At 47.5% G+C, this 24,818-nt stretch overlaps 1 protein-coding gene across 9 annotated transcripts in view; it reads right to left on the bottom strand.

Annotated features, from left to right (window-relative positions):
* LOC122380066 (TBC1 domain family member 9-like) overlaps nt 1–24,818 on the bottom strand; it is a 98,023-nt gene that overhangs the window by 19,978 nt on the left and 53,227 nt on the right. For 5 of the 9 annotated variants that reach the window (XM_043362851.1, XM_043362853.1, XM_043362855.1 and 2 more), the window contains exons 2-19: nt 23,264–23,324; nt 22,839–23,002; nt 20,173–20,337; nt 17,607–17,703; nt 16,953–17,136; nt 16,512–16,642; nt 15,957–16,161; nt 11,944–12,152; nt 10,246–10,340; nt 9,522–9,619; nt 6,991–7,120; nt 6,274–6,477; nt 5,825–5,946; nt 5,310–5,446; nt 3,587–3,702; nt 3,060–3,193; nt 900–1,004; nt 465–551 (exon numbers count right to left, since the gene is read on the bottom strand). In XM_043362851.1, coding sequence (XP_043218786.1) covers nt 465–551; nt 900–1,004; nt 3,060–3,193; nt 3,587–3,702; nt 5,310–5,446; nt 5,825–5,946; nt 6,274–6,477; nt 6,991–7,120; nt 9,522–9,619; nt 10,246–10,340; nt 11,944–12,152; nt 15,957–16,161; nt 16,512–16,642; nt 16,953–17,136; nt 17,607–17,703; nt 20,173–20,337; nt 22,839–23,002; nt 23,264–23,307 — 2,427 coding nt within the window. In that variant the 5' untranslated portion in view covers nt 23,308–23,324. Of the gene's footprint in view, nt 1–464; nt 552–899; nt 1,005–3,059; nt 3,194–3,586; nt 3,703–5,309; nt 5,447–5,824; nt 5,947–6,273; nt 6,478–6,990; nt 7,121–9,521; nt 9,620–10,245; nt 10,341–11,943; nt 12,153–15,956; nt 16,162–16,511; nt 16,643–16,952; nt 17,137–17,606; nt 17,704–20,172; nt 20,338–21,483; nt 21,500–22,838; nt 23,003–23,263; nt 23,325–24,818 lie in introns of all 9 variants that reach the window. The other 4 variants (XM_043362857.1, XM_043362859.1, XM_043362858.1 and 1 more) reach the window with 2 other exon arrangements.

The raw sequence follows: 24,818 nt of genomic DNA on the forward strand, positions 1-24,818 counted from the left end.
CATGTTGGTGACCGGCGCTCCTCAGGATATCGCCGAGCAGCTCTCCACAGTAGGAGAGGGGAGAGAGCGCAACACACGGCAGGACGCAGGCCTCGCTCTTCCACGGATAAGATCCGAGTCCGGCCGAAGGAGATTTTTGTACCGTGCTGTGTCGGCTTTCAATGCCCTGCCTCTCGCTGTCAGGGAGCAACCACCGGGCGCTTTTAAAAGGAATGTGAAACGGCGTCTGGGCCAATTTTAGAAAGTATGCGTGCTTGTGGGCTATGTATGTTTTTTCTGTGTGCTTGATTGCGTCACCATCCCCTTGTATTTACTTTTTCACATCCTATGACACGAACTCAAGAATAGCCATGTTGTATGGATGAGTTCTTAAGTGTTCAATAAACAATAAACAATAATAAACATTTTACAAATAATCGATAAACCGCTAACGCACTGAGCGGGTATCCGCCGCCCGCGCTGACCTTGAGTTCGTCCTGGGTGAAGAACCGCTCGGCCTCCACGCAGCGGATCATGGAGTTCATCGTGGTGTCCTCGATAGTCTGGATCACCTGGAGATCAGAGGCATATGTAATATACATAACCGATGACGTAAAAAATACGGTACAATTATAAACTGACTGACAACTTAATGAAGACGGGGAAGCACACTTCCCCCGTCATAAAGCCAACTGATGGACTGAAATAAATATTCATCAGCAGAGCCATCAGAAGACAGATCACAGCAGTAACCACGGTTACCAGCAATCCCATCGATGAGCAAAGGTGCAGCGACAGCCCATTAAATGTTAAACCAACCACTGCGGGTATCAAGGCAACTAAGTATAAGTCGCTCAACGGCATAACAAATTCACCGAGTCGGTGGGTGACCAGGAGCTACTAAGCACCTCTGATCTTACCTTGAGTCGGTGTTTGAGCCTGAGCCGCTCGATAGCGCTATTGGTGAGCTTGCCAAAGTTTGAATAGGCCTCGTGAATCAGTACGGACACGTCTATACTGGTGTCCTGCAACGGAAAGGGGTCACGCCAGGTCATAAGCGAGTAAAAGATTTTTACCTGATGTGCATTATATTAAACAGATATAATGCACATCAGGTAAAAATCACATTTGTTACGCGAGGTCGAAAATAAACAAGTTCGATTTCAATTTCGATTTCAAAAATATACAAGCTTGATGAAAAAGTCTATTAACCCGCGCACCGACGGGAGTCTGCGCCGACTTAGAACCGACGGGGGAGGGGTTGACCCCCTGAGATCTCGAGAACGAAGCAAGATAGAGACAAGCGGTAAACGGCATGGGGTACGAACGCACGGACAAGGTCTACAGTTTTTACGGAGATCATTTTCAGATCAGGTCAAAGATGACGTGACAGGGGTCAAAAAAGTCCAAATGGCGGCGCTAGATATGAGGAGAGTTTTTCTCGAATAACTTTCGAAGTAGCCAAGCTAGGAACAAACTAAGGGCACCATCGTGATCCTCTCGTCAATCCACATCGAATCATATAGGTGCTGACCTCGAAAGGTCAAGGTCAAAGGTTGACCTCAGATCACGTGACCTCAAGGTCAAAATGTATATCATTCGATGCGCCTTGGCGAGCTGAACACGATGAGACCATCCGCGCGGCTGTATCTCGTTCCTGTGAGGAGTTATTCGCAAAAAAAAACTGTATTGACCCTTGATGACGTCACATGACCTTACAGTTGCCCAAGAACAAAAAAGCCTCAAGGTAGTCAAGGTTGATCGTAAATAAGGTCATTCATGGTATATTGGGCCATTCCGACGCGTTTTTTGTGGAAAAACAGGGAGTTGATTTTTCCCCATTGACTTATAATGGGGAGGTCAAGAAATTGACCTGACCTTAGGTCATCAATATCAAAATTCCGAGACATACAATTGTAGCTACTAATGACCTCGTTATATCCTGCGACTTTCAAAGGCCTCCGTCATCTACTGTAGCTCTGACACGGTGACAAAGTTGCAAAAACGTGACTTGAGGTTGGGTCATTCGAAGTGACCTGGTGACCTGCCTGACCTTGAAAGATAGGAGGTTCAAACTTGCACACCACGTGTAAAATTGGTGAGGGAAAAGTCATACCAAATTTCGCCGGTTTTTGCGCTATTCGCGAAAAAAAACTCAGGGTGGGGGCGGTCAACCGCCCCCCCCCCCCCCCCGGGTTGGTGCGCGGGTTAAATTAACAACAATATCAATCTCTTTTGTGGTTAATCACTTTCACGAAAGCCATGGCCATCGAACCCCTTATCAAAGTCCAGCATTTCAGCGTTTGAAGAAAACAAGGCCAAAACAATTCATTGCAGAAAAGCATGCACCGAAACCATCACGCATTTCATAATCATGCAGCCTGCCAAATAATGCATGCCTGAATTGTAAGTTACACCATTTATTTCCTGAGCAAGAACCGCTAAAATATATTACAGTACTTTTTCAGGCAGCGCCAAACGATTAATGTTGCATTTCCTCAAGAATGTATGAGCCTTTTAGTTGAAAAAGTCTTAAGTCAGGAGGGGCAGACTCAAGTAGTTGAAAAAGTCTTAAGTCAGGAGGGGCAGACTCAAAGTACCAGACCCATACCCTTCCCCCCATGCACACTCCCGTCGCTAAGTCGCGTGTATTTTCGTACAAAATAAAATTATCAAGAATTATCCACTGACTCGCCATTTATCAGCTTCACCCCTAACCGCAAATATCATACATGTCTCGCATCTAACGCTAATCATCTAAAGATAACCTAAAAATGCATGCCACTCAAGTAAGGCATTTTGCGGGCCCTGACAACGCTTTTTTATAAGCATTTAAGAGGCACTCGTAGTAAAGCATTCGACTCTAGCAATGCATCTCATTCCTACATTTTGTGATATTTACGCCAGTATCATCCGCATTCCCATATTATAAACCCTGGCGTCAGATCATACCCAATATACCCGACGCAACGAACATTATTCCCACACCGCGCTATAGTGTATAGTAGCGTCAGCGTGCTATATCGTTGTATTATAGCGCCAGTATATACAGCGTGCGGCAGCGCACCGGCTCGCCTCACCATGTTTTTGACGTCCTCCGGCTTGTAGCACGTGTAGAAGACGGACTGTCCGACCCTCACCGGAATGTCCGAGTTGGTGACCGCCTCCAGGTACCGGCACAGCACCGTCATCGCCTCGCCGTCATCGCGGCAGTCTGGAAACGCGTCATCGGGCGTCAGCACGTCATCAGGGGAAGCACGTCATCATGACAGGCTGGCGACGCTATGTCAGTGGTTAATTCGAGGACTGTCACGAGACAACTTCAGAGCACGGTGTTATGCTAGAGTGTTACGAGAAAGAGCACGGAATGTACATAAGTAACATGGTACTACATGGAAAAATGTTTTCAGCGAAAAGTGACCAAGCCGATCGCGTTGCTTCCGCTGGCCTACTCACAACCCCGCAAGGCATCATCATCCGGCACATAAGACCCTGTATTTTGTAACCAGCCTATCTACCATGACCTCTGTGACCTGACTGACCTTCGAGCGTCTCTCGGTTGGTTTGTAACCAGCCTATCTGCCGTGATCTCTGTGACCTGACTGACCTTCGAGCGTCTCGCGGTTGGCGTCGAGCACCGCCAGCGCTACCATGAAGTTGGTGCGCGCGCCGTCATACAGAAAACAGTCCATCACGTTCACAGCTGACTCGAATGGCATTACACTGGGGGAAAGGGAGACCGGAGTTAAACTCACAACTTATGAGCTTATGAGCTGTAACAGGCATTACACTGGTGGAAGGGGAGAAGAGGAAAGTGAGTAAGAGTTGAACCCATCACCTAACAGGCGGCCAAGCAATGCAATGGTAGGGGGACGGGGCCGGAGCTCACGTGTTTGAACACACAGTCTGACAGGTATCAGACAATGAGATCGAACAGGGTAACGGGTTGAACACATCGAGTGATTCGAACGAAATTAGACAGACTGATAATTTGAAGATGAAGAGCATATCGAAACACTGTTATATAGCCTGAGCTGCAGTTCACAGGCCAGACGAGGGACTGGTTGAGCCGGGCAGGAGCTTGAAGTTGGGAAGTAGAGCACTTATACGCGAACAGAATACACGTTATGTAACTGTACACAACCAGCAAACGTCCATCCCTCCCCGCTTCAAGTAATCACCTCGAACTCATGCACTATGCAGTACCTAACATGGCTTTAGTATTTAATGCACAGGCCCTATATAGCACACAATATGTTGTAGAAATTCGTGGTTTGAATATTTTAAAACTAAGACACCGTATTTATTATCACGATGGGCCGATGGGGATCCATAGACATGCATACACGGCACCCTTGCACTACATTTAACGATGATATTACACCGCTGATTCAGGTAGCATAATGACTACTGAAAGGTTTGGGCCATGGGGCCGATCGAGTGACCATCTTTATCGATTATGGAGGGTAACAAGGGCAGTGCTGTGTACGCTGGAGACAGTATGGCACCGTTGCAACAGTTTGGCTCACTGTCAGACTACCAGATATTATGTAAACCAAATACTGGAATGGTGGTATTCGACCATGCCGTAAAACAATAGTGAGTGCGATATTCAAAGACGATTAATCTACTGACTCTGTCAAGCTACAGAAAGTGTGCAAAACATAATCGAAGGCAGTGAAACAAACGTCTTAAGCATGAGTGTTGCAGAGCTAAAAATTACCTAGCGAACAATAGTTGCTTAAAACTAAATTCAATTAAAGGGACTATCCCACCTTCAAAAAAGTACCGTTTAGGGTTCGGAAATGTTACTCATGATATTTTGACGAATTCTGCAAGTTTTTACGCGTTTTCATCGTATACTTTTTGAGATATTGCGACTTTCATATTTCATCGTGACGTCATTTATATCAAATCTGTGACGTAATGAAGGATTTACTTCATGTCAATGTCAGGGGAAATTTGGCAGCAAATGTATTTGCTCTCAAATATGACGCGGCTCATACAATAACAAGTGTCTCTGATTGGCTTATTCGTAAATCAAGTGATACTTCACTTGAATGTGTGACAGGCGTTCAAAAGGCAAATGAGTAATGACGTCATCAAATGGCCGTTAATAGTTAAGAGATAGGGCCTTAGCTAAGGCCCACTTTTCAAATGAAGGGAACGAATTTTCTTTAACACCACGAAACTGAGGATATTGCGACCAGGATATATAGCGGTTTCTGAACCTGGCCGCCAACTTGGCTATCTCAACTCAGAACTAATGCAAAGGTGGGACAGTCCCTTTATGTATCAAAATGCCTAACAATATGACTGTGGGAACTGACCTGAGAAAAATGGTGAGAAACCACGACAGTGAGATCATGCTGATGACGCCAAGACTCTCCAGTTTGGAGTGGAGGTCGGGCAGCTCGACAGAGATCAGGTCCTCCAGCACACCCTGGTCCACCAGAGCTCCGACCACCTGGAGGAAGAGATAAAGGGCTCGATCAGCACCCATATAACTAACTGATACAGCCTAGTGTACTGTCTTCACCTGGCGGAGGAGGCGCCACTTAGGAGGAGGTGGATCAGGTCTGTCAGCATTCCCACGACGACAAATAAAACGTCAAATCGTGCATTTATCCAGTGTGGCTATTACAGCGACATGAGACACACACGAGAAAAATATAAACAAACGTTAGTTGATCGCCACGGGAAGCTGCTCACTGAACAGCTGCAAGTAACCCATACACAGACGACTAAATTATAAAATAACTATTACGCAAGGGTAGAGTGGTTTCAGGTTTGTCGCTTCCATCACGAGTAGGTCCTTTCATTGACCAACTACCACAAATCCCACCTTTGTGTTGTAGTAATCGGGCAGCAGTCGCTCACAAATGGCCACCAGAAGCCAGAAGGTCTGCTCCTCGGAGCAGTAGAGCAGCATCACAGACGCCACGATATTCATCGCCTGGCAGTACCCTGCCAAAAAAAAAAAAAAAAAACACACACACACACACACAGGTGGAGTGTCACAAACGGCTCCCAGACACCGGTTACCGGGACAAAAGCCTACCCATAGCAATGACAACAATGATACAGTTGAGCCTCTTACCTCTCTCCATAATCTGTTCTCCCATTTAACCCGAACCCAGCTATATCCTTGAGAGGAGTTCCATCCTCTCAACAAGCAGCATTGCTTATCCCCTCCCCCAGAATATGTCCCTACCCACCAGTCTGTCTCCCTGATCCTAAGCCTCCCCCGTGTCCCACTCCATCCTCAGCCCTCATCCCTCCCCCTCCGCTCACCAATGTTCGGGTTCCTCAGGGCGTAGGCGCTCAGTACTCGGCGCAGCGCGTCAATACCGGCCGACGCCTGGAAGGCGGGATGCTCAGGCAGCGAGCGGTGCAGGTCCCTCTCGATCTCGTCTGCGCCCGGCACACGGCCAGAGCTCGCCCGCTGGGCCAGCTGCACGTAGTAGCCCGGGTGGGTGGCCATCTCGTGGCCGGCACCTGGGAAAAGAAGTACAGACAATGGCCGGTAGAGGACAGTAATGGCAGGGAAATGGTCCCAACTCCCAATAATGCAACATCCCCAAGGATTATCTACAATATATGTATGTCTAATATTCGTACAAATTTAATAATGAGAGATAAGTTTATTAATGAGATAAGTTTATTAAATTATTTAATAATAATTTAATAAACACTTGTACAATAATGAGACTATAATTACGGCAGCTGATGCAGAATCTCGATATAAGAACCCCTTCCATGCCCGTAAGGCCCACTGCATAAATGGTTCGCTCTATCTAACAACTCAGCCGACATCAGCCCACGGGTCCCACTCTTGTCACAATTAGTGCCCATAAATCCTGGTCACTAAACTAGCTATTCCGACCACTGAGTGACCATTCCGCTCACTGTCTCCTTCCGGTATCTCGGGGCCTTATCAGCTGGTCACTCAGGATTCTGTGATCGCTCGCTCGGAGTCTCACTGCGGTCACTCGTGTTTCCCGCTCTCACCTGAGAACACCATCCACAGTTCTGCCCTCAGTGTGGCCGGTATGCCCTTCAGGACCAGCAGCCCGGTGGCAGAGGTACGGTACATGGTCTGGCCGCGGCCGTACTCATCAAAATGGTGCTCCCACATCTCCTGAAGAGTGGTAGACGGGAGCAGCGCGGTCACGAGAAGGTTGGCGGAGTTGCAGGGGTCACGCCGAGTCACATCGGACACATGAGGCCTATTATTGCAGTGTCACATTCAGTTTATAAGGTCTAACAGAGTCATATTAACCCGCGCATGACTGGGGTATTTTCCATAACGCGAGTGACTGGGGGGGGGGGCTCTCCAGAGCCCCCCTCCTATCTCCGAAACTACTGGGCCGATCGTGAAAATTCAAACGGCGTCTGATAGCCCTGGAAAAACTGTCGAGCGAAACCTATTTTTATTGACCTCGAGGTCACCGATGACGTCACAGGTCAGGTCAAAGTAAAAATTATCGACATTTTTGCTAGTTCACAATTTAGGCTCTGACAGCCGGACCGCCGGTCCGATCAGGCTCATTTTTGGTTTACGCACTCCTTGACGGATGCCTTAGATACCCTGAGGGTACCGAACTTTTACTTCGAATTTTTAAGGTCAAGGCCAGGTCATCCTAGGTCACGAAAATTGTATATCATGTATCGGTCACGTGACGCATGTTTTATGGTCCATTTTACTCGTAGATTTCGAAAATAGTGTCGTCTGTGTCATTTGAGGTCATTGTCAGCTGAATTTACCGGAGGTCAGGTCACTTTCAGGTCAGAAAAGGTCAAATTTTGAAAATGAAATTTTTCAACAAAAAAGGTACCTATCAGATGCAGTTTGAGCTCAGGAACACCAAGGTGCCATTTATATTGCTGTACGACGTCAAAAACGTACTGAAAAATGGATTTGAAAAACATAAAATTGTAAAATTTGGACAATAATGCGAATAACTTGGCTATTTTTGAAGACATTGGGCTAAAACTTGCAAAGGTAGTTCATCAGTGTGTGTTCTATCACATTAATTCCGGTTTTTGCGAAAAGCCAAAAACTTTTTGAAAAAATCAAAAAATATATTTTTTGTAATTGTAAATACATATTTTTCAAAATTTTCAAAATTTCGAAAATTCGAGATAGCAGTTTGATAGCTACGTGTATTTGTAGTCCACTCATGCAAAGAAAATGGATCTAGCTTTAACACGCGCAGTGGAAGGGTTGCGAGTACTACGCCCAGTGGAAGGGGGGGGCGGATGTCGCCCCCCCCCCTCCCTAAGATCTCAGCTCCCACTGGAGCTAGAAAGACGAAATTTGGAGGGTAGGTGGGGGCCATGGGGAACTCTGTTGTGTGTGAATTTCATGACCCTAGGTCAATATCTTCAAGGTCAAATGAGGTCAAATGTGGTCAAATCGGCCATATTAGCGACTTTTATGCGTTTACACGCCGATAACTCAAAAAGTTACCGGCCGATTTTTTTAAATCTTTCACTATACGAAAGAGCAAACATTTGTGAGTATGTATGGTGAATTTCTAGATAATCCAACAATAAATATGGCAGTTAGAAGCCTGCTAAGGGTAAGATGTTGCCGGCTGAAGCGGCATCGGCCGACGCGGGAAACGCGGCAATCACAATTTTGTGTTTACACACTCATAACTCAAGTTGTTACCGGCCGATTTTCAAAATTCTTTGACGATATGATTGCCTGTACATTTCTCAGTCTTCTCACCGAATTTGACGCGAATCTAATATAATCAGCGGTAAGGAGCGCGATGTAAAGACGGAACCGTCCCGCCCCGGCACAGTCTACAATTCAGGCGGCGCGTAACGGCTAGCGCCGGCCGCCGCGCCGCCGCGGCGGCAGGATGTTTGACTTTACACCGCTATTACTAGAAAAGTTGTGAACCGATTTTCTTACTTCTTGCACGAGAAGATCCGCAATTCAATTCTGGACAGGTAGCCAAAATTTCACATTGATATTATGCTTGCGGCGCGAGTTATTGGCGAAAAACAGGAGGGGTGGGCGAAATCCGCCCCCCCCCCCCTTCCACTGCGCGTGTTAAAACTGAGCTCTTGAGAGCGTTTGCCGTAATTCAGTATCTTGCATGAAAATCGGCCGACATGACGTCACTCTGACGTCATTTCCGGCCAAACTATGGTAGCTAGAAAGTTGAAATTTTAACACAAGGTGTCAAATTGATGCCTCTGAGGGTACCGCAAGTTTCGTGTTGATCCGTCAAACGGTTTAGAAAATATTGCTGAAAAACGGGAGGGGGGCTCTGTAGAGCCCCCCCCCCCCCCAGTCATGCGCGGGTTAAGTTGTGCAGTGTGTGTGGCGGGAGCGTCAGTCTGCGCCCGAGGTGGATACTGCCATGGATACTACGCGGACATTGCTACACGATGATGTGGAATTAAGTGGTTGGGGCGGGCTTCAAGCTGTGGCGAGTGAAAACTATTCCACACTCCATGGATATCAACCCATCGAGAAGTACCTATCGTGGAAGAGCCAGGGTTCACCTGATCGCCGCCCGTACCTCCTTTTTGAGTTGCCGGCCGGTGGTCTCTGGCGTGGTGGGGCTCGGGAACTGGTACATCAGCGGCGGCTGCAGCTCCCAGTGATCGGCGCTGCTCCCTGAGAGGGCACACAGAGGCAGATGTTAGTCCCTGCTGCTAGACGAGGGCACAGTGTAGGCACCATGTACACACAGTGGTAGGCTCAGTTAGCAATGTCCGCTAAGGGCACACAAGGATGAAAAGGTGATCACATCAGACTGCAGGAGTAAAACCTGCACAGACACCTTGGACAGACCGACTTCCAGCCGAGAGCTACCAAAAGTCACTGTCAGGGCTGCGGAGTCGATGGATTTTCGGCGACTCCGACTCCGACTCCGGCTTTCAAAAACCAGCTCCGACTCCGACTCCGACTCCGGGCAGAATTGTCGACTCCGACCGACTCCAACTCCCGACTCCGACTCCGCAGACCTAGCAGGGCTGCGGAGTCGACAGATTTTCGGTGACTCCGACTCCGACTCCGGCTCGGGTTTCTAAAATCGACTCCGACTCCGACTCCGACTCCGGTCACAACTGTCGACTCCGACCGACTCCGACTCAGACTCCGACTCCGACTCCGCAGCCCTGGTCACTGTCATATTTAGTCTTTCTCATTCCGTCAGAGCCAGCGAAAGCGCCTGTATTACTACCACACACGGGCCCTGAGCCCTGAGATCCCGTCACCGTCTCCCCAGCCCTCCCACTGACCTGGGCCGGCCTTGCTGGAGTCTGAGTCGACCAGGATGAAGCCGGAGCTGTTGGACGAGACGCTGTGTATGCTCACTCGGTCCGAGGACGACACACTGCGAACGTAAGAAAACGTGGCGTGAATCACACAGAAAAAAGGAAACACCACTGGCTAAAACTATTAACATCTTCTGAACAACATATGGCTGAGGGTAATATTGAATTCAGGGTAGATGCTGATGATACACTCACAAGCTAAAATATCTGATCAATGTGTAAACTAGAGTTACAATTTACATGCCAATTTGAAATGAAAAATCATGCAACGGTACATCTCCAAAGCCGGCCAGTTCGCACTGGACTAAATGTCGACGCCCGTTGAAGATACTGTTAATCTGTTAACCCTCGCCCCGTTGGGGGGGGCCATTTTGCCCCCCCCCCCCCTGTGGTTTTTCCTAAATAGCAAGAAAACGGCGGCGCGCAGCGCCGCCAAATTTTCAGTACCTTCCCGGGCATCAATTTGACACCTTCACACCAAATTTCAAGTCTTAGGTCACCTTAGGTCAGGAGTTATTGAGGTCAAACTGAGGTCATGTTCGAGCAAAAATGAGCAAAAAACATGCAACCTTGAAACGCTCACCAAATCTACAGTAATCAAGCAATTTCAAAGTTCTTTATATGGTCTAGTAGACAAAAAGCGGCGCTACAAAACTGCTATCTCGGATTTTCAAAATTTTGGGTTTTTGACCCCAAAAAATTCTAAAAATTGATTTTTTAAGAAAAACTTTAAAAAAATCCAAAATTTTTCCGAATTTCGAAAAAACCGGAATATATGTGATAGTCCCTGCGCTTTTCTATATACATACCAAATTTCAGATCGATATCTCGTTTTTTGGCCAAGTTATAGCGAAAAAAACTGTTCAAAAATGATGACGGCAAATTTTTGAACTCAATTTTGAGCGATTCTAGACCACGTACGGCAAAACAAAGACCACCATTGAACTCCCCGTGACGAGCTGCATCGATTCGATACCCATTTTATGCAAAAATATTAACTTTGAAATTTGACCTAATTTGACCTGACCTTGACCTGACCTTGACCTGACATTGACCAAAACGTGACCTAAGCTGGCCCCAAAGGCTGCCTGACCCACATAATCGCATTTGTCATGTAAAATGGGCCATAAAACATGTATCACACGACATTTTCATATTGTGACCCCCCAGTGACCTGACCTCTGTAACCTGACCTGGTATCAGTGACCTCAAATAGCAAAATATGTGTTTGAAGAACATTTCCCCATCGATGATTTTCAATGAAATGCATTTTACTCGATTTTACAACGCATTTCTTGAAATGCCTGTAAACGGTGAAAATTGGACCTTTGACCTGACCTGTGACGTCATCGGTTTGACCTAGGTCAATAAAATTGGGTCACAAGGTAGTTCCCTGATAGGGCTATCCAACACCGTTTGCCGCTTGTCGCTAGGTTGCGTGGTTCTCGAGATCTTAGGGGGGGCCAAAATGGCCCCCCCCCCCCCCCAACGGGGCGCGTTGCTCGGCAGAGCCCAACGGGGCGCGGGTTAAATGTCTTCAGCAAGGCTAGGTAACATGATGAAAGTCTTGTACATCTCAAACTCAATGAATGATCTTAGACGCAAAAAGTCTGTCAATTTCTGCCGAATATCCTCTCTCGTCTCCACCTAGCCCGGACTCACGCTGTGCTGCAGGTCAGCTTAGCCAGGAACTCTGCAATGCGCTCCAGCACAAAATCACGGTCGGCCACGCGAGCGAATAGGAAGCTCTGCCGCCTCTTCATGGAGATGCAGAGCGCCTGCGAGAGGTCCTGAGTGCAGCCGGGAGAGTCTGCCCGCTCTGCCATCGATACCTCCCGCAGGGGGATGATGAGAGACACCAGACCCCGCACCTGGAACGGAGATATGCCGCATGAGGCACACACGCGTACATCATCAGCGAGATGCCCTAACCTATTGACTACAAAGGAGCGCTTTAACCCGCGACCCGCTGGGCTATTCAGCCATACGCGCCCTGCTGGGGGGGGGGGGGCAGATTCTGCCCCCCCCTGTCTAACTTCCGAACCGATGGTCGTAGAAAGACGGGGAAAACGGCAATCGAAAGCACTCAACAAGGCGGATCTTAAGAGCCCAAATTTTTTTACAGTATCATCGAAAAAAAATCAATGTATGGAGCTGATTTTTTTTTTACTAGCATTTCTTATTTTTCTGAATCAGAAAAACATAGTTTGAGGACCGAACTCGGTGAAAAAATATTTTTTCATGAGCGAGTCATTTTCATGAGCGAACCACCACTACAAGCATGGCCGCCACTTTGGAAGCCTGCGAAATTACTACAGAACTGGCGCAGATAATACATTATTGACGCTACGCTTACGCGGCCGCTCTTCCAATTGAGTTGTCGTTGAGATCGAGACTGATCAGATGACGTCATACATATACGTCATACATTGGAGGGTGATTGTGATTCAAGCTGGAGGAATTCCTTTGTTGGGCCGCTAGAATCCGAAGGAAACAGCGGAAATTGCCTACGACTATTTAATGAATTTAACGGTGATGAATAAGTGCGAAAAACGTTTTGGCTTTATAAAATTTGATGAAATGACCAGGGTAAAAGTTTTATTACTGGCGGTCAATTCAAAACGGCGCAGACATTTAAACAGTGAAGATAGTGAAGCACGATTCAAAGTGTAGTACACCTTTCGTACTTTCAGCGGCGATAGCGGGATAACGGTGTGGAGCTTCGAGGATCGGTCTTCAGTTCCCGGACCAGAAAGGTGGGGCCTATGCAATGTCAAATTTCATCAAAATGGTGATACTGTCCCTTTAAGTAGGTCAGAGGTCAGGTCAAGGTCATGTCAAGGGTACAAAATGCAAGTTTCTACAGTATCGGCCTTGCACCGTAGTTGCCGAAGAATGGACTGAGACTGATTGCCCAAAACGTGTTCTTAGACTACCAAGACAATATTCGTTGCATACAATGTCATTCAAAGGTCAAGGTCAAGGTCAGGTCAGGTCAGGTCAGGTCACCAAAAACAACATATAGAAAAGGGCATGTGCGACACATGTTGTATGGGTCATTTTACTCATAGAATTCAATAGGCACACTCAATAAGTGATATGGACCACCTCTGGATGAATTTCAGGTCGAGGTCAGGTCAAGGTCAGGTCAAGTGAGGTCAAATTTTGAAGTTGGTTGTTAAGGCCTAAAAATGTGTCTATCTGATGCAGTTTTTCACGACGAATCGAATGGTGCTATTTTTGTGTCCGTACGAGGTCTACAACTTCCAAAAAAAAATCATTTTTTCAAAATTTTTGTGTGTCGTGACGTCATAAAATTTTGAATAACTCCCACATTTTTGAACCGATTCTTCTAAAAATTGGTATGTAGGTGCACATAGACCACTTCTTTGACATATATTCCGGTTTTTTCGATATACTCAAAATTTTGGATTTTATAAATATTTTCCCAAAAAAGTCAGTTTTTTGAAAAAATGTGGCCCAAAATCCAAAAATGTCAAAAAACCGAGATAGCCATTTGATAGACAAAGTAGAATCACGTATAACCTTTTTTGTTACGTCTTGATTCCTTTAAAAATGAAGATGTTAGCGGCGTTTGAAATTTTGCCGTTTTTTAGGCGAAAATGGCGAACATGACGTCACTAAAACGTCAATTTTCCGAGGGATTTCGCTCAAATTTTCAGAGAACGTGTCAAATTGATGCATGATAAGGTACTGAAAGTTTGACGTCGCTGGCGTAGCGCGTTTAGAAGTTATTGGCGAAAAACGGGAGGGGGGGGGCAGATTCTGCCCCCCCCCCCCCCCAGCGGGGCGCGGGTTAACATCAGTGACAGACACTGATATCCACACATGAATGGAAAACCATACATCTCCAAGTTCCCGCCAACAAGAAGTGCATGAGGCGCACGATCACCCAGAAATGGTTACCACTAGGACCCTGGACCCCTAACACTACATAGCATGAACCACAGTCTGCAGTAGTACAAAGTGGTAACGGGAACGCAATACCACACTGCGGTTCCTGCTTCAAAGACGAAAAAACTACATATCAACTTGCCAACTATAAACGTCTATGAAAGCAACTGCAACACAACCATTCTGAGTCACTCCCCAAAACGCCAGAACGTAACATCCATGTAGACTAATTCAAGATGATAAACCATCACACTGGCAATCCACACGAATGACTGTCTCGTAACCGCCCACAAAGCAATCTGAGGATCAATCCCCGCGCTCTTAGCATCATAAATAATTCAGCCATTGGTGTATGGGCCATTACAAAAGTTACTGCCGCTTGCTGCATCTGTTGGTTCCCTCAATGCAGCTGCACCTGGCTTCTCGCAGTTTATTCACGCAGCCAAATGTCACCCTCAGTCTGATTCCATTCCAAATTCCCATGTAAATGTTTCGCACGAAATCATGCTTTGTCCCAAGATATCCCAAGGTATACATATTCAACACCTCCATCAAACAACAAGCATCTAAGTAGGTCATGCCCAGGAAGAAAACCTACCCAGAGGGAACAGGCGGTCCGCATTCGTCTACCCTAGCATGCACCCGTCTCTCTCGCGTTCTGATTCGTCGACCAGGCTGGACGCTGTTCATGACTCCCATGCAAACACCAGCCATTATCGGTTTTGATCCGACAGAAGGCGAGTACCATATTCTAAATGACATTGACGTCACTTTACAAAGCGCTGAATGCAAGCCGGTATCCCCAAAAGCTCAGTAATTTCCCGATGGGTAAGGTCACAGACTTCTCTATTTATTTAGAGAAGTCTGGTAAGGTGTATGAGTGTTACTTGTGTTGTCGCTTTGATGCCTCGGTTATATATGAGCTAGGACAAGGCGCAGCCATCAGCCCAGCGTTGATCAGTCCCATTCGTTCAAACAGCGTCCAGTCCCCGCTCACAGCAGTCGGTCCCGTCATGCAGCACGTACCGCGGCGGTGGCGCGGCCGGCCGGCGGCTGAGGCCGGCCCAGACCGCCGGTCCCGCCGCCCCACTCTGGCTCATACCAGTGTGGACACTGGCCGTAGCGCGACTGTCGCGGTTTGTGTCGCACCGACCGGCGAGAGGGCACCGGCGCCGGAAGCGCGCTCTACACCAGCGACCACCGCCGCCAGACGACATTGCAACCGTTAGAAAGCATTCTAATACAACTTCCATCAATGTCAATGTCATGCGATTCCCCGATCCATCATAATCGCTACTGCAGCAGCAAATGTCTTTCAGAATCGCGCACCCATTTATTTCCGTTGAAATGACGCGAGATACTGCCTTCATCTACCAAAGTTGCCTCAGAGCCCATTTTCGTGCAAACTCTCCACCCCTGACTACTACGGCCATCAAGAGAACCTCCACACACACGACCCCCGCATAATCTCCATGTCCCTAGGATCTCTTATTTTTATCTTGATGCCACCCGAGTAACATCTTCGCTGTTTACGTTGGAGCCATCAGGTGCAAGCTGAGCTTCATGACCAGTACGCATTCTTTTGAGCTAGTTTGTGATCAGACTGACCACAGACTGACCACAATAGCACTACCTCCCTCCTCCCATCTTTATCATTCCTTCCCATTCTACAGATATACCCGTTCTCATTCCCATGGCCAACTCAATTCCCACATCAGGTCTCTCCACTGTCTTCTCTCCATAATTCTCTCCTCTCTTACCCTGCTCTCGAAGCAGACAAAGTTGGCGCTGATGTACAGCGTCCCCCAGACGTGCTGTTTGTTGTAGGGTGTCCATAGGGTACAGTCGGCGCGCCCATCCAGTTTCTCGCCGCCCGGCAGTCGGAAGTTACTGCGGTACGCCTCGCTCTGCGCGCGGGCGTCCAGGTCCCGCTTCAGACCGGGCGTCTTCCGTGACACGTTCCGGCTGAGGGAGAGGGAAAATAGGGTGGATAAGTAAAAACTAAGCAAAGAGGGACTGATGCAAAACACGACATGCCTGACAAACAGTCGGAAAATAATGGATGAAGAAGAAAAAAGAGGGATGCGTACACACGCAGCGAAAGGGGTAAGAAATACTAGAAGTAGGCCAGTCAGCGGTTCTTTAACATCCGGCAAAAAAAGAGTAAAAATAAAAAGCATGATAGGAAGTGAGAGAAGCGCAGGCGTGTGCGGCTGGGTTACTCGAAAACCCATATATGTCACTGTGACAATTCATTCAAGCCGGACTGGTTGATTGTAACGTTGATGGTGGTATCAATAAACGCTGTGTCTGACCTGATCTTGTTGATGAGCTCGGGGTCCTCACTGAAGCCCTCTTCCCGCATCAGCTGGCGCATGGCGATGTTGGCCAGCTGCTCGATCAGCTCGTACGTCTCCTTCTTGTGCAGGAACATGGAGAAGTAATACTGTGGAAGACAGCCGACAGGGGTGAACAAACAAGAATGGTAGCGATGTCGACGAAGGAAAACATCTCAAACGATATGAACAACAAACCAGCGAAATTTAACTGGACTTAGTTATAGATCAACGGCTACGCAACAATTACTTCCGCTATGGCACAGCTGATCTTGCGGCAATAAGCCTTGCGTTGCAATATCAACCATATTCTATGTAATAAGGATGATAATAAATGCTCATAAAGGCAATAAATATTAACATAAGCCGGCACGCACCAGCCTAACTCACCACCCTGCGAAGGTCATCAGTGTTACTCACGCTCTTTTGCCGTGTGGATATTTTGATGCTGTCTGGGAATATGAGCGAGTTGGACTTGTCGATGCTGACGATGTCGGTCCATCGCAGTCGCACCTTGACCTCTCGGCCCAGGATGAACGAGTAGAAGCTCAGGTGGGAGATGCTGAGGTACAGCCAGCCCTGGCGCGGCACGCCCTTCCAGTAGCTGACGGTTATAAGGTCAGCATTACTACAAGTTGATAAAGTATAGAACCAAACTAAAGGTGGTGGTAGGTAGGATAGAGTCGACAATGGACGCTGAACGCTAAACACATGTTGCGCAACTACCAAGCCCTATGATACAGCGACTGTTACTGAGCCAAACTGGTGGGGACTCGTGGGGACACCCTTCCAGTAGCTGTAAGTGATGGTGACGATTACTAAAGGGCAATCATGGGGCGGGGTCGATAATAGAGGCTGAAAGTTACACACAACAGGGGGAGAGGAGGGGGGGGGGGGGGGGGTCACGGAACACTGCGAAACAGCGGGTGTGAGGGCGACACTACCAAGTCATGTGGAACAATGTTTCTGATCCCAACAGGACAGCAACCAGCCATGTAGTAGATATCATATGCTCACCCATAGTCAGTAACCACTGTCCCCATCAGCCCCAACCAGGGCATGCTCAGTGCTCACCTGCACGAATAGTGGTTGACCAGTTTCTCCTCCGCGGGTGCGTTGAACAGCCGCCGGAATTTCTCCGTGGTCGATTTGAACGCGCCCGTCTCGTTGTCTGTGAACAGGGCCGTGGCGAGGTGAGTGACACTGGTCACAGCTCTGACAGGGTTGTGGCACACCGAGCCCCACACGGCGCGGTGCATGGTGGAATGGTTGGAGAGGGAGGTCGTAATTCGTAACGCTGGCTCAGCTACAGGCGGCAGTGCAGCTGGTACAGTCCCGTAGCTGCGCAGTGCCGGCTCACGCAGTCGTAGTCTCAGTGCAGATATTCTGTCCCAGTCCAGCACCAATGTTCGAGCTCGGATGGGGCACACGACACGTTCCCGATGTTCCAGAAAGTTGACTGTTGGAGATATCTGCTCTCAAACTCACAAGTGACTTCCCGCCGCTTACAAGCAGAACAAGCTCTTCGGTGGCGTTCAGACTTGAGTCTACCGACCCTGCAGACTATTTCAACAGCTGATCCGTCGTGACCTTCAACAGGTCCATCATCCCAGACCAATGCTCCGTATCAAGAGATGAAAATCAGCCCAGGTTGGCTGATAAGGCGACCACTGGAAGGGATGCACCATCGATGCACGCACAAAAGCGTTACACCGACGACAGGAGACGCGTCAGCGCGCACCGTGAGCTAAGGCACCGCCAGGCAGGTGGCTTTCCGTCAGAAAACTGACAACAAAATAAGTGACTATCAGCAACTAGCCAAGACTTCGATATCCGAGAAGAGATTGTGCCATTCCAGGATGGTATGTGGATGGACAGAGTCCGAGAGCTCTTATCGGTCACCCGAAGCGTAACAGAAAGAAAAACAAAACTACGCCGTTGTTAAATAACGAATTACGGCAAGAATACCGGAAACGGTCCATACAAATACTGGGAGTCAATGGACAGGCAGAGGATCTATTAGTGCGTGATCATCCAGTGGATCGTTCCGACATAATGTATTTGTATTTGTATTTATACTGGAAACTCTCCACAGGTGGCTATTACGAGCCCAGTTAACATGGCGATGCATTGACAGCACAACATACATTTGCAAACACACGTACATGTAATGAAAGTAACAGAGTTGAAAACAAGCAGATAAGGAGGGTATTTGTCACTGTTCCAGCCTGGTCATGAGCTGGCGACGTGACGTGGAAAGTGTAGTCACACGCGAAAGTTTATTCCATGACACGGCGGCTCGGTAAGGAAAAAGTCGCCGCGCGGTCGTTAGCTGGAGGCGAGGGGGCGCGAGTACCGCAGCGCCGGCGGCGGTGGCTCGCGTTCGACGCGAACACACTGTTTGGCGAGGGCGCGCCATGGCTTTGAGCGGCTGGGGGGCTGCGGGGTCATGTAGAGCGCGGTAGATATTTATCGCGTCGCGACGCATCACTAGCGTGTCGATATCGGGCCACCCAAGCGTCGCGAGGGCGGGGATATATGGTCGCCTCGGCGTAAACCAGATACCAGTCGGGCGGCAAAATTTATGACCTACTGCAGTCGGTTCAGGCGGGTGCGTGTCGCCCCACCCCATACTGACAAGCAATACTGAAGGTGAGGGAGGACGTGGGTCTGTACAAGAATTTTGAGGATGTCATTTGAGAGGTGAGATCGGATTTTGAAAAGAGATATGATTATTGCGTTGGTACGCCGGGCGACTGAGGATATGTGGCGCTCCCAGGTGAGGGTCTGATCGAATTCAACGCCCAGGATTTTTAGATGTTTTTGTGGCCGGATTTCTTCGTTATTTATCCGAATCGTGAAGGATGATGCTTTTTCAACTGCATTTACTGTGCCAATGATAATGAAAGAAGTTTTGCTTGCGTTCATTTTCAGACTGTTTCTACTAAACCATTGCTGAAGACATTCAACGTTATTTTCGGCTCGATACCTCAGCGCTTGGAGTTCGTCAGGATTGTTAGGTGCTGAGTCTAGGATTTGGGTATCATCTGCGTAGGATACTAGTCTACCATGGGGCAGGAAAGATGGTAGGTCGTTGATAAGGATGAGGAAGAGGATGGGACCGATTATAGAGCCTTGGGGGACTCCACATAAGGGTTAATCATTGTCAAAAAAGGCAGCCAAAGCCCGCGGTAAAACTAAACTAAGAAACGAAATAATACGGAATAATTTGAAAATAAAATGGAGATACGTATGAATGGAAATAGGACGAATCTGCTATCGACTAAGAGCAAAGCAAAAGACAAGACCGGCATCCGATATCATATGAAGTGCGCTAAGCAGCATACCATTCGGCAGTAGACTGACGGCGGAGCCCACGTCCTATGGCGCTGCCTGTATGTGCCAGTGTATAAAGGATGCTACAAGTCAGCTCATAAACAAACACAAGCAAGAACATTGAGAACTGGCGGACGTGAATTTGAAATAAACACACCACAGACCCACCACAAACCAGTTTCTGGTAACAAAACAAAAAACAACGAACTTTGTGCATGAATTCACGGCATAATATCCCTCCGTCCCCCCTCCCCCTCGCCTCCCCCCCTCACCCCCACCTCCCCCTCCCCCTCAGACAACTCACCGTCCGTGGGTTGACTGCGCTGCGCCACCAGGCTCTCCATTTTACACTTGACGAACTCCATGACGTCATCATCCGAGTCAAACGCTGCCACAATCGGCAGCAGGTGCGACTCCAGCCAGGCCCAGTCGGAGAATATCTCCGATGACGTCACTGAGATGGCCACCACTGCCGGAACGAGCGGGGGAGGCGGGGTCAGGGCAAGGGAAGGAAAGGTGACGATTAGTGCAGGTCATTGAGGGGTGGGAAGGCAATATTAGATCACAAGGGGTCACAAATCGTCACAACATGTCATGGTCAGGTCACTGAGGTACGCGCGGACTGCGTTCGGGACAGTTGGCAGTGAGTGACGGGGAAGGTCGAACAATGTACGATTTTACTATAAACACAGTAAAGAGAGACGCTCTCAAGTACTGAAATTGACGTATTCCGGGCACTAAAACATTCCAATGCGCTGCAGGCATTGGGCATGGTTGTGAGGCAGGCCGAGCAGACCATACTCACACCATACAAAACCGTAGTAGGTACATCAGCTGCAGTCATTCACCGTGCATATTACGGACCGACCATGCGACTCAGTGCACATAGGTTTCCGCCGGCGCTGTGAGACTCCCAGGGGGGGGGGGGGGGGGTCTGCGCAGTGCGCGTACACGAGCCGTGACGTCACCGCCAGACACGCGTCAGCTGAGCCTGAGTCAGCCGTCACCGCTGCAGAAACGTCGACACGGTGCAGTCGTGTGTGCAGATGAGGCGGCACGAATCGACGAAATAATCCCCAGAGACCACAGACTATGCATAGGCGACATCGCTAATGCAAACAACCTGAGACCATTAGCATATAGATTACCGGTCGTGCCAAACAATGCAATACAAACTGCACTTTATTATGCATGGGACTCCCAAAGTGGGTCTTTCAAATTGCTTCCCAATTTTTTCTTGTTTTTAGTTTTTTTAACTTTGGAACAGCAGTAGAGCTGCAGCCTGTACGTCCTTCCAGCCGGCCCTCCCGGATTTTACACCAGTCCGCCGAACCCCGCCCCCTCCCATTACCAGTGTGGGACACGGTTCGGCAGTAAGGCACGTGCCTAACAGAGGCCTGGCGATCTCGAGTGGACCAGCCGTGCATGGGACGGCTTGATTCGCGGACTGCAGCGGCACGCCGCGCAGTCCGGCGTCTCTGTAACGTTGGCTGTGTTACTACTTAGCAGGTGCCAGCGATGTCATGAGCCAGGATGAGAGCCATCTGTATATATAGTTACAGTATCCCAGTTCTGTCTGGTGTGAGATCCGCCCACCGCCCATGTATGTGCTCACGGTAGCTGATTTCCGAACTCGGCGTCAGCTGTGGGGCGGGCTGAGTGCCGTCAATGTACGAGGGGGTATCGAAAAGTTCTGATCATCACCATGAATTAGATGCGATAGAAATTTGATTTTTTTACATGATGTTCGTTACTCGTTCACAAGTCACCACACACGACCGCAAACTTATTGCATCGTTTTTTGAGCTGCCTCAGGCGGTCATTGTAGGACCTTCGCACTGTCCCGTAAATCACTGCTCCACCTCATCGATGACGTCATTTCTGTCCTTAAATCACCGGCCATACTGTGGATTCTTCATCTCCCGTAACAATCAAGAGTCAGTTAATACCCGGTCAGGTGATTTTGCTAGATGCGGTAGGATTTAATGTCCATATCATATAGTTTCTTCAATCGCAGCTCAGGACGAATGGGCGGGGGTGCTGTCGGTGAGGATAAAACACCTTTCTTGGGCTTTTTTTGCGGCGATTCTGCTCGAGGCCATATCGCAACTTCTTCAAAAGTGTGCAGTAGTGCTTGCTAATCATTATCCGACCATCATCAAGACAGTCGGTAATGACTATCCTACGCCAGATCCAGAACACTGATAGCATTGACCTTCCATATCGGCTTCTGCATCTTCGCCTTTAAGAAGGACAGATGTGCCGTGCTTCAACTTCTTTGATCATCTTTTTGTCTCTGGATCATACACATAGACCCAGCATTCGTCACAAGTCATCAAACGATCGAAGATGTCTTCAATTTCCTAAAAAAAGTCTAGTTTTCGTTTCGAAAGGCCAAGACGCATTTTTCTCTTGAACAAAGAAGACACACGAACTTCTAAGCGGGCTGATTCCTTTATCGTCTGTAGTTCTACGCTGATAATATTTTCAGGCACTGCCAGCATCATGACCTTTCTGTTGCACAATCATCTGAAAGGTAACACAACGATCTGTAAGGATGAGGTCCTCCACTTTCTTCACAGTCATCACCTTGTCAGTTACTGGTAGTCACTCACTTCTTGACTCCCCTGCAAGAGCCATGCAACCAAGTTGAAAATTATTTCTTCATTTTCGGTAAGTGCATGAGATGGGCTTTCCTAGCCATAAACTAATTTCACGTTCTTGATGTATTTTCTCAGTGTGATACCGTTTCAAATGCATCAGTTGGATGACGGTTCGGTCCTCAATAGGCCCAATACTCATCTTTTTTACTTCTTAGTCTCTCCTACATAAGATAAAACCACTTTTCAGGATTTTCTTTGCGGGAACATTGTTCTTGAGAACCAAATAAAATTCCAACCAAAAATCATCAAAATCGGTCTATATCTTCTATGTGATGATCAGAACTTTTCGATACCCCCTCGTACTCACGGTAGCTGATCTCGGAGCTCGGCGTCTGATGCAGGATCCTGTACGGCGGCGGCCGGGTGTCAAACACTGAATCCAGCGTGCCCACGAGCAGTGACGAGAGGCCGCGCGTGCCGTGGCCCTTCCTCTTCTGCAGTACAAAGTACTGGTTGGAGCGCTCCACCACCCTGCGCACAGAGAGGAGGTTTATCAGTCAGAGGCTCTACTGAGTCAAAATTACTATAGAGGTCTAACAAATCAGTGTTTGAGGACCCAACTTCCCCAAGTTTTCCAGAAAAAGAAATCAGAAAATGGTGACTGGCTGATAGAGGCCATTATTATGCATCTATCTGATAGGTATAATGTGAAAACCCCTTGACCAAGTCACCAAAGGGCAGCCTGACTCTCAACACTGCAGTGTATAAAATATATCTTCTTGCATTACTTACCATAGGGCATTGGCAATCAGCACTTCTTGTGGCTTTACCCACATCTTGTTTTAGTGCATACCTGGAAAAGGGTAAAAATACACATCAGCTTCTGTAAATTAGGAGCTGGGCCATAGGTTACAGTTGAGCATATGCAATGTGTAAGACAAAACAAAAACCAAGGCAAAATAATGCAATGAGGGAAATACAAAAATAGGAGTGATGGAGATGCATCAACCTGCCCTACAAAAAAGTTAAGACAGAGCTCTACACAACAAAACAACAATGGTACATGGTAACATGGAGAACAGAAAACATTATGCTACCCCTCCCATCACACACATATCCTGCTGAACAAAAGCTTGCCTGAAAGGCCACAATGAAAGCACAGCCCCATGAAGTCAGCAGCACTACTAGCAGTGCTAAAACCAAAACACAAAATACCTAATCAAAGCACATTGACCTTGTAGAACATCAATTTCAGTGGCAGCATTAATGAGTGTAACATCAAGTTACCCTAACAGTATTTCTGGAACCATATGCACATAGGTCATGACTATGAGTGACAAAAGGCATGACAAAAGGAAGATATATACCTACAGATATAGAGCAATGGAGGAAGATGAAAAGAAGAGATACTAGAAGATAAATAGGGAAAGAGGAGAAAAAGGTGAGGATAAGAGCAAATCAAAGATGTGGGAACTAGGAATAAGAGTGAATTGTGAGAAAAATAGACAGTTGAAGCATGAGTGGGCAAAATAGAGGAGATGGAAGCAAGGTTGCACAAAAAGTTTTAAAATGCCCTCGCACTTCAAAATTCAAATATGGTGCAATTATGACATTTAGAGGATGGTGACAGGTGCTTTTATTAGTCAAAGATTACCTATAGTTCGTTTTTTTTCAAAAGGACGCTGGCTCAAAGTTCAATATCGAAGCTCTCACGTGAGTTTTGGCAGCTTCAGTGTCTGGCCAAGAATTTCTTACCGAAAAAATAATCGATTTCAAATTTTGCACGGTAAGTAGCTGGAAATTGTTTCTTAAAAATGAACATACTATGATGACGTCACTGGTGGCAGCAGGCACCCAAATGCCCGTGCAGTGAGACAAGTGTCAACGAATTTGGGTGAAACTTAGTTTTTCACTGTTGCCGAGCTTATAATCGAGTGAGCGGTTCCGTCCATGATAGTCATAAGTTACATTGAAATACATGTTCGACAGCATGACGTCACCGCTGTTCTCATTTCTGCTTCCAAAACGCCCATATGGAAATTATCGGGAAGAAATCACATGTTAAAATTAGTCGACGTTCGATTTTCTCAGGTTCAGTTTTTGCTCGTTTTGCTCGCTAAAACACGTGCTTGTTCGAAAAACATACTTGGGGCCAGCGTCCTTTTGAAAAAAAAAACGAACTATAACAAGGCTAACAAGGCAACCACCAACACAAAATTTGACTATTTAGTAGGTTTAGAGCTCAAAGAAAAAAATATAAAGGTGATAGCTCATTCAATAATTCTGAATATTAAATCCAGAACTGTAAACAAACAAAGCTTTAGTGCACTACATTTCAGATTTCAAA

Source organism: Amphibalanus amphitrite, unplaced genomic scaffold (genome assembly GCF_019059575.1).
Source record: "Amphibalanus amphitrite isolate SeventyFive unplaced genomic scaffold, NRLGWU_Aamphi_draft 000090F_arrow, whole genome shotgun sequence".
In the NCBI taxonomy this organism is placed as follows: Eukaryota; Metazoa; Arthropoda; class Thecostraca; order Balanomorpha; family Balanidae; genus Amphibalanus; species Amphibalanus amphitrite.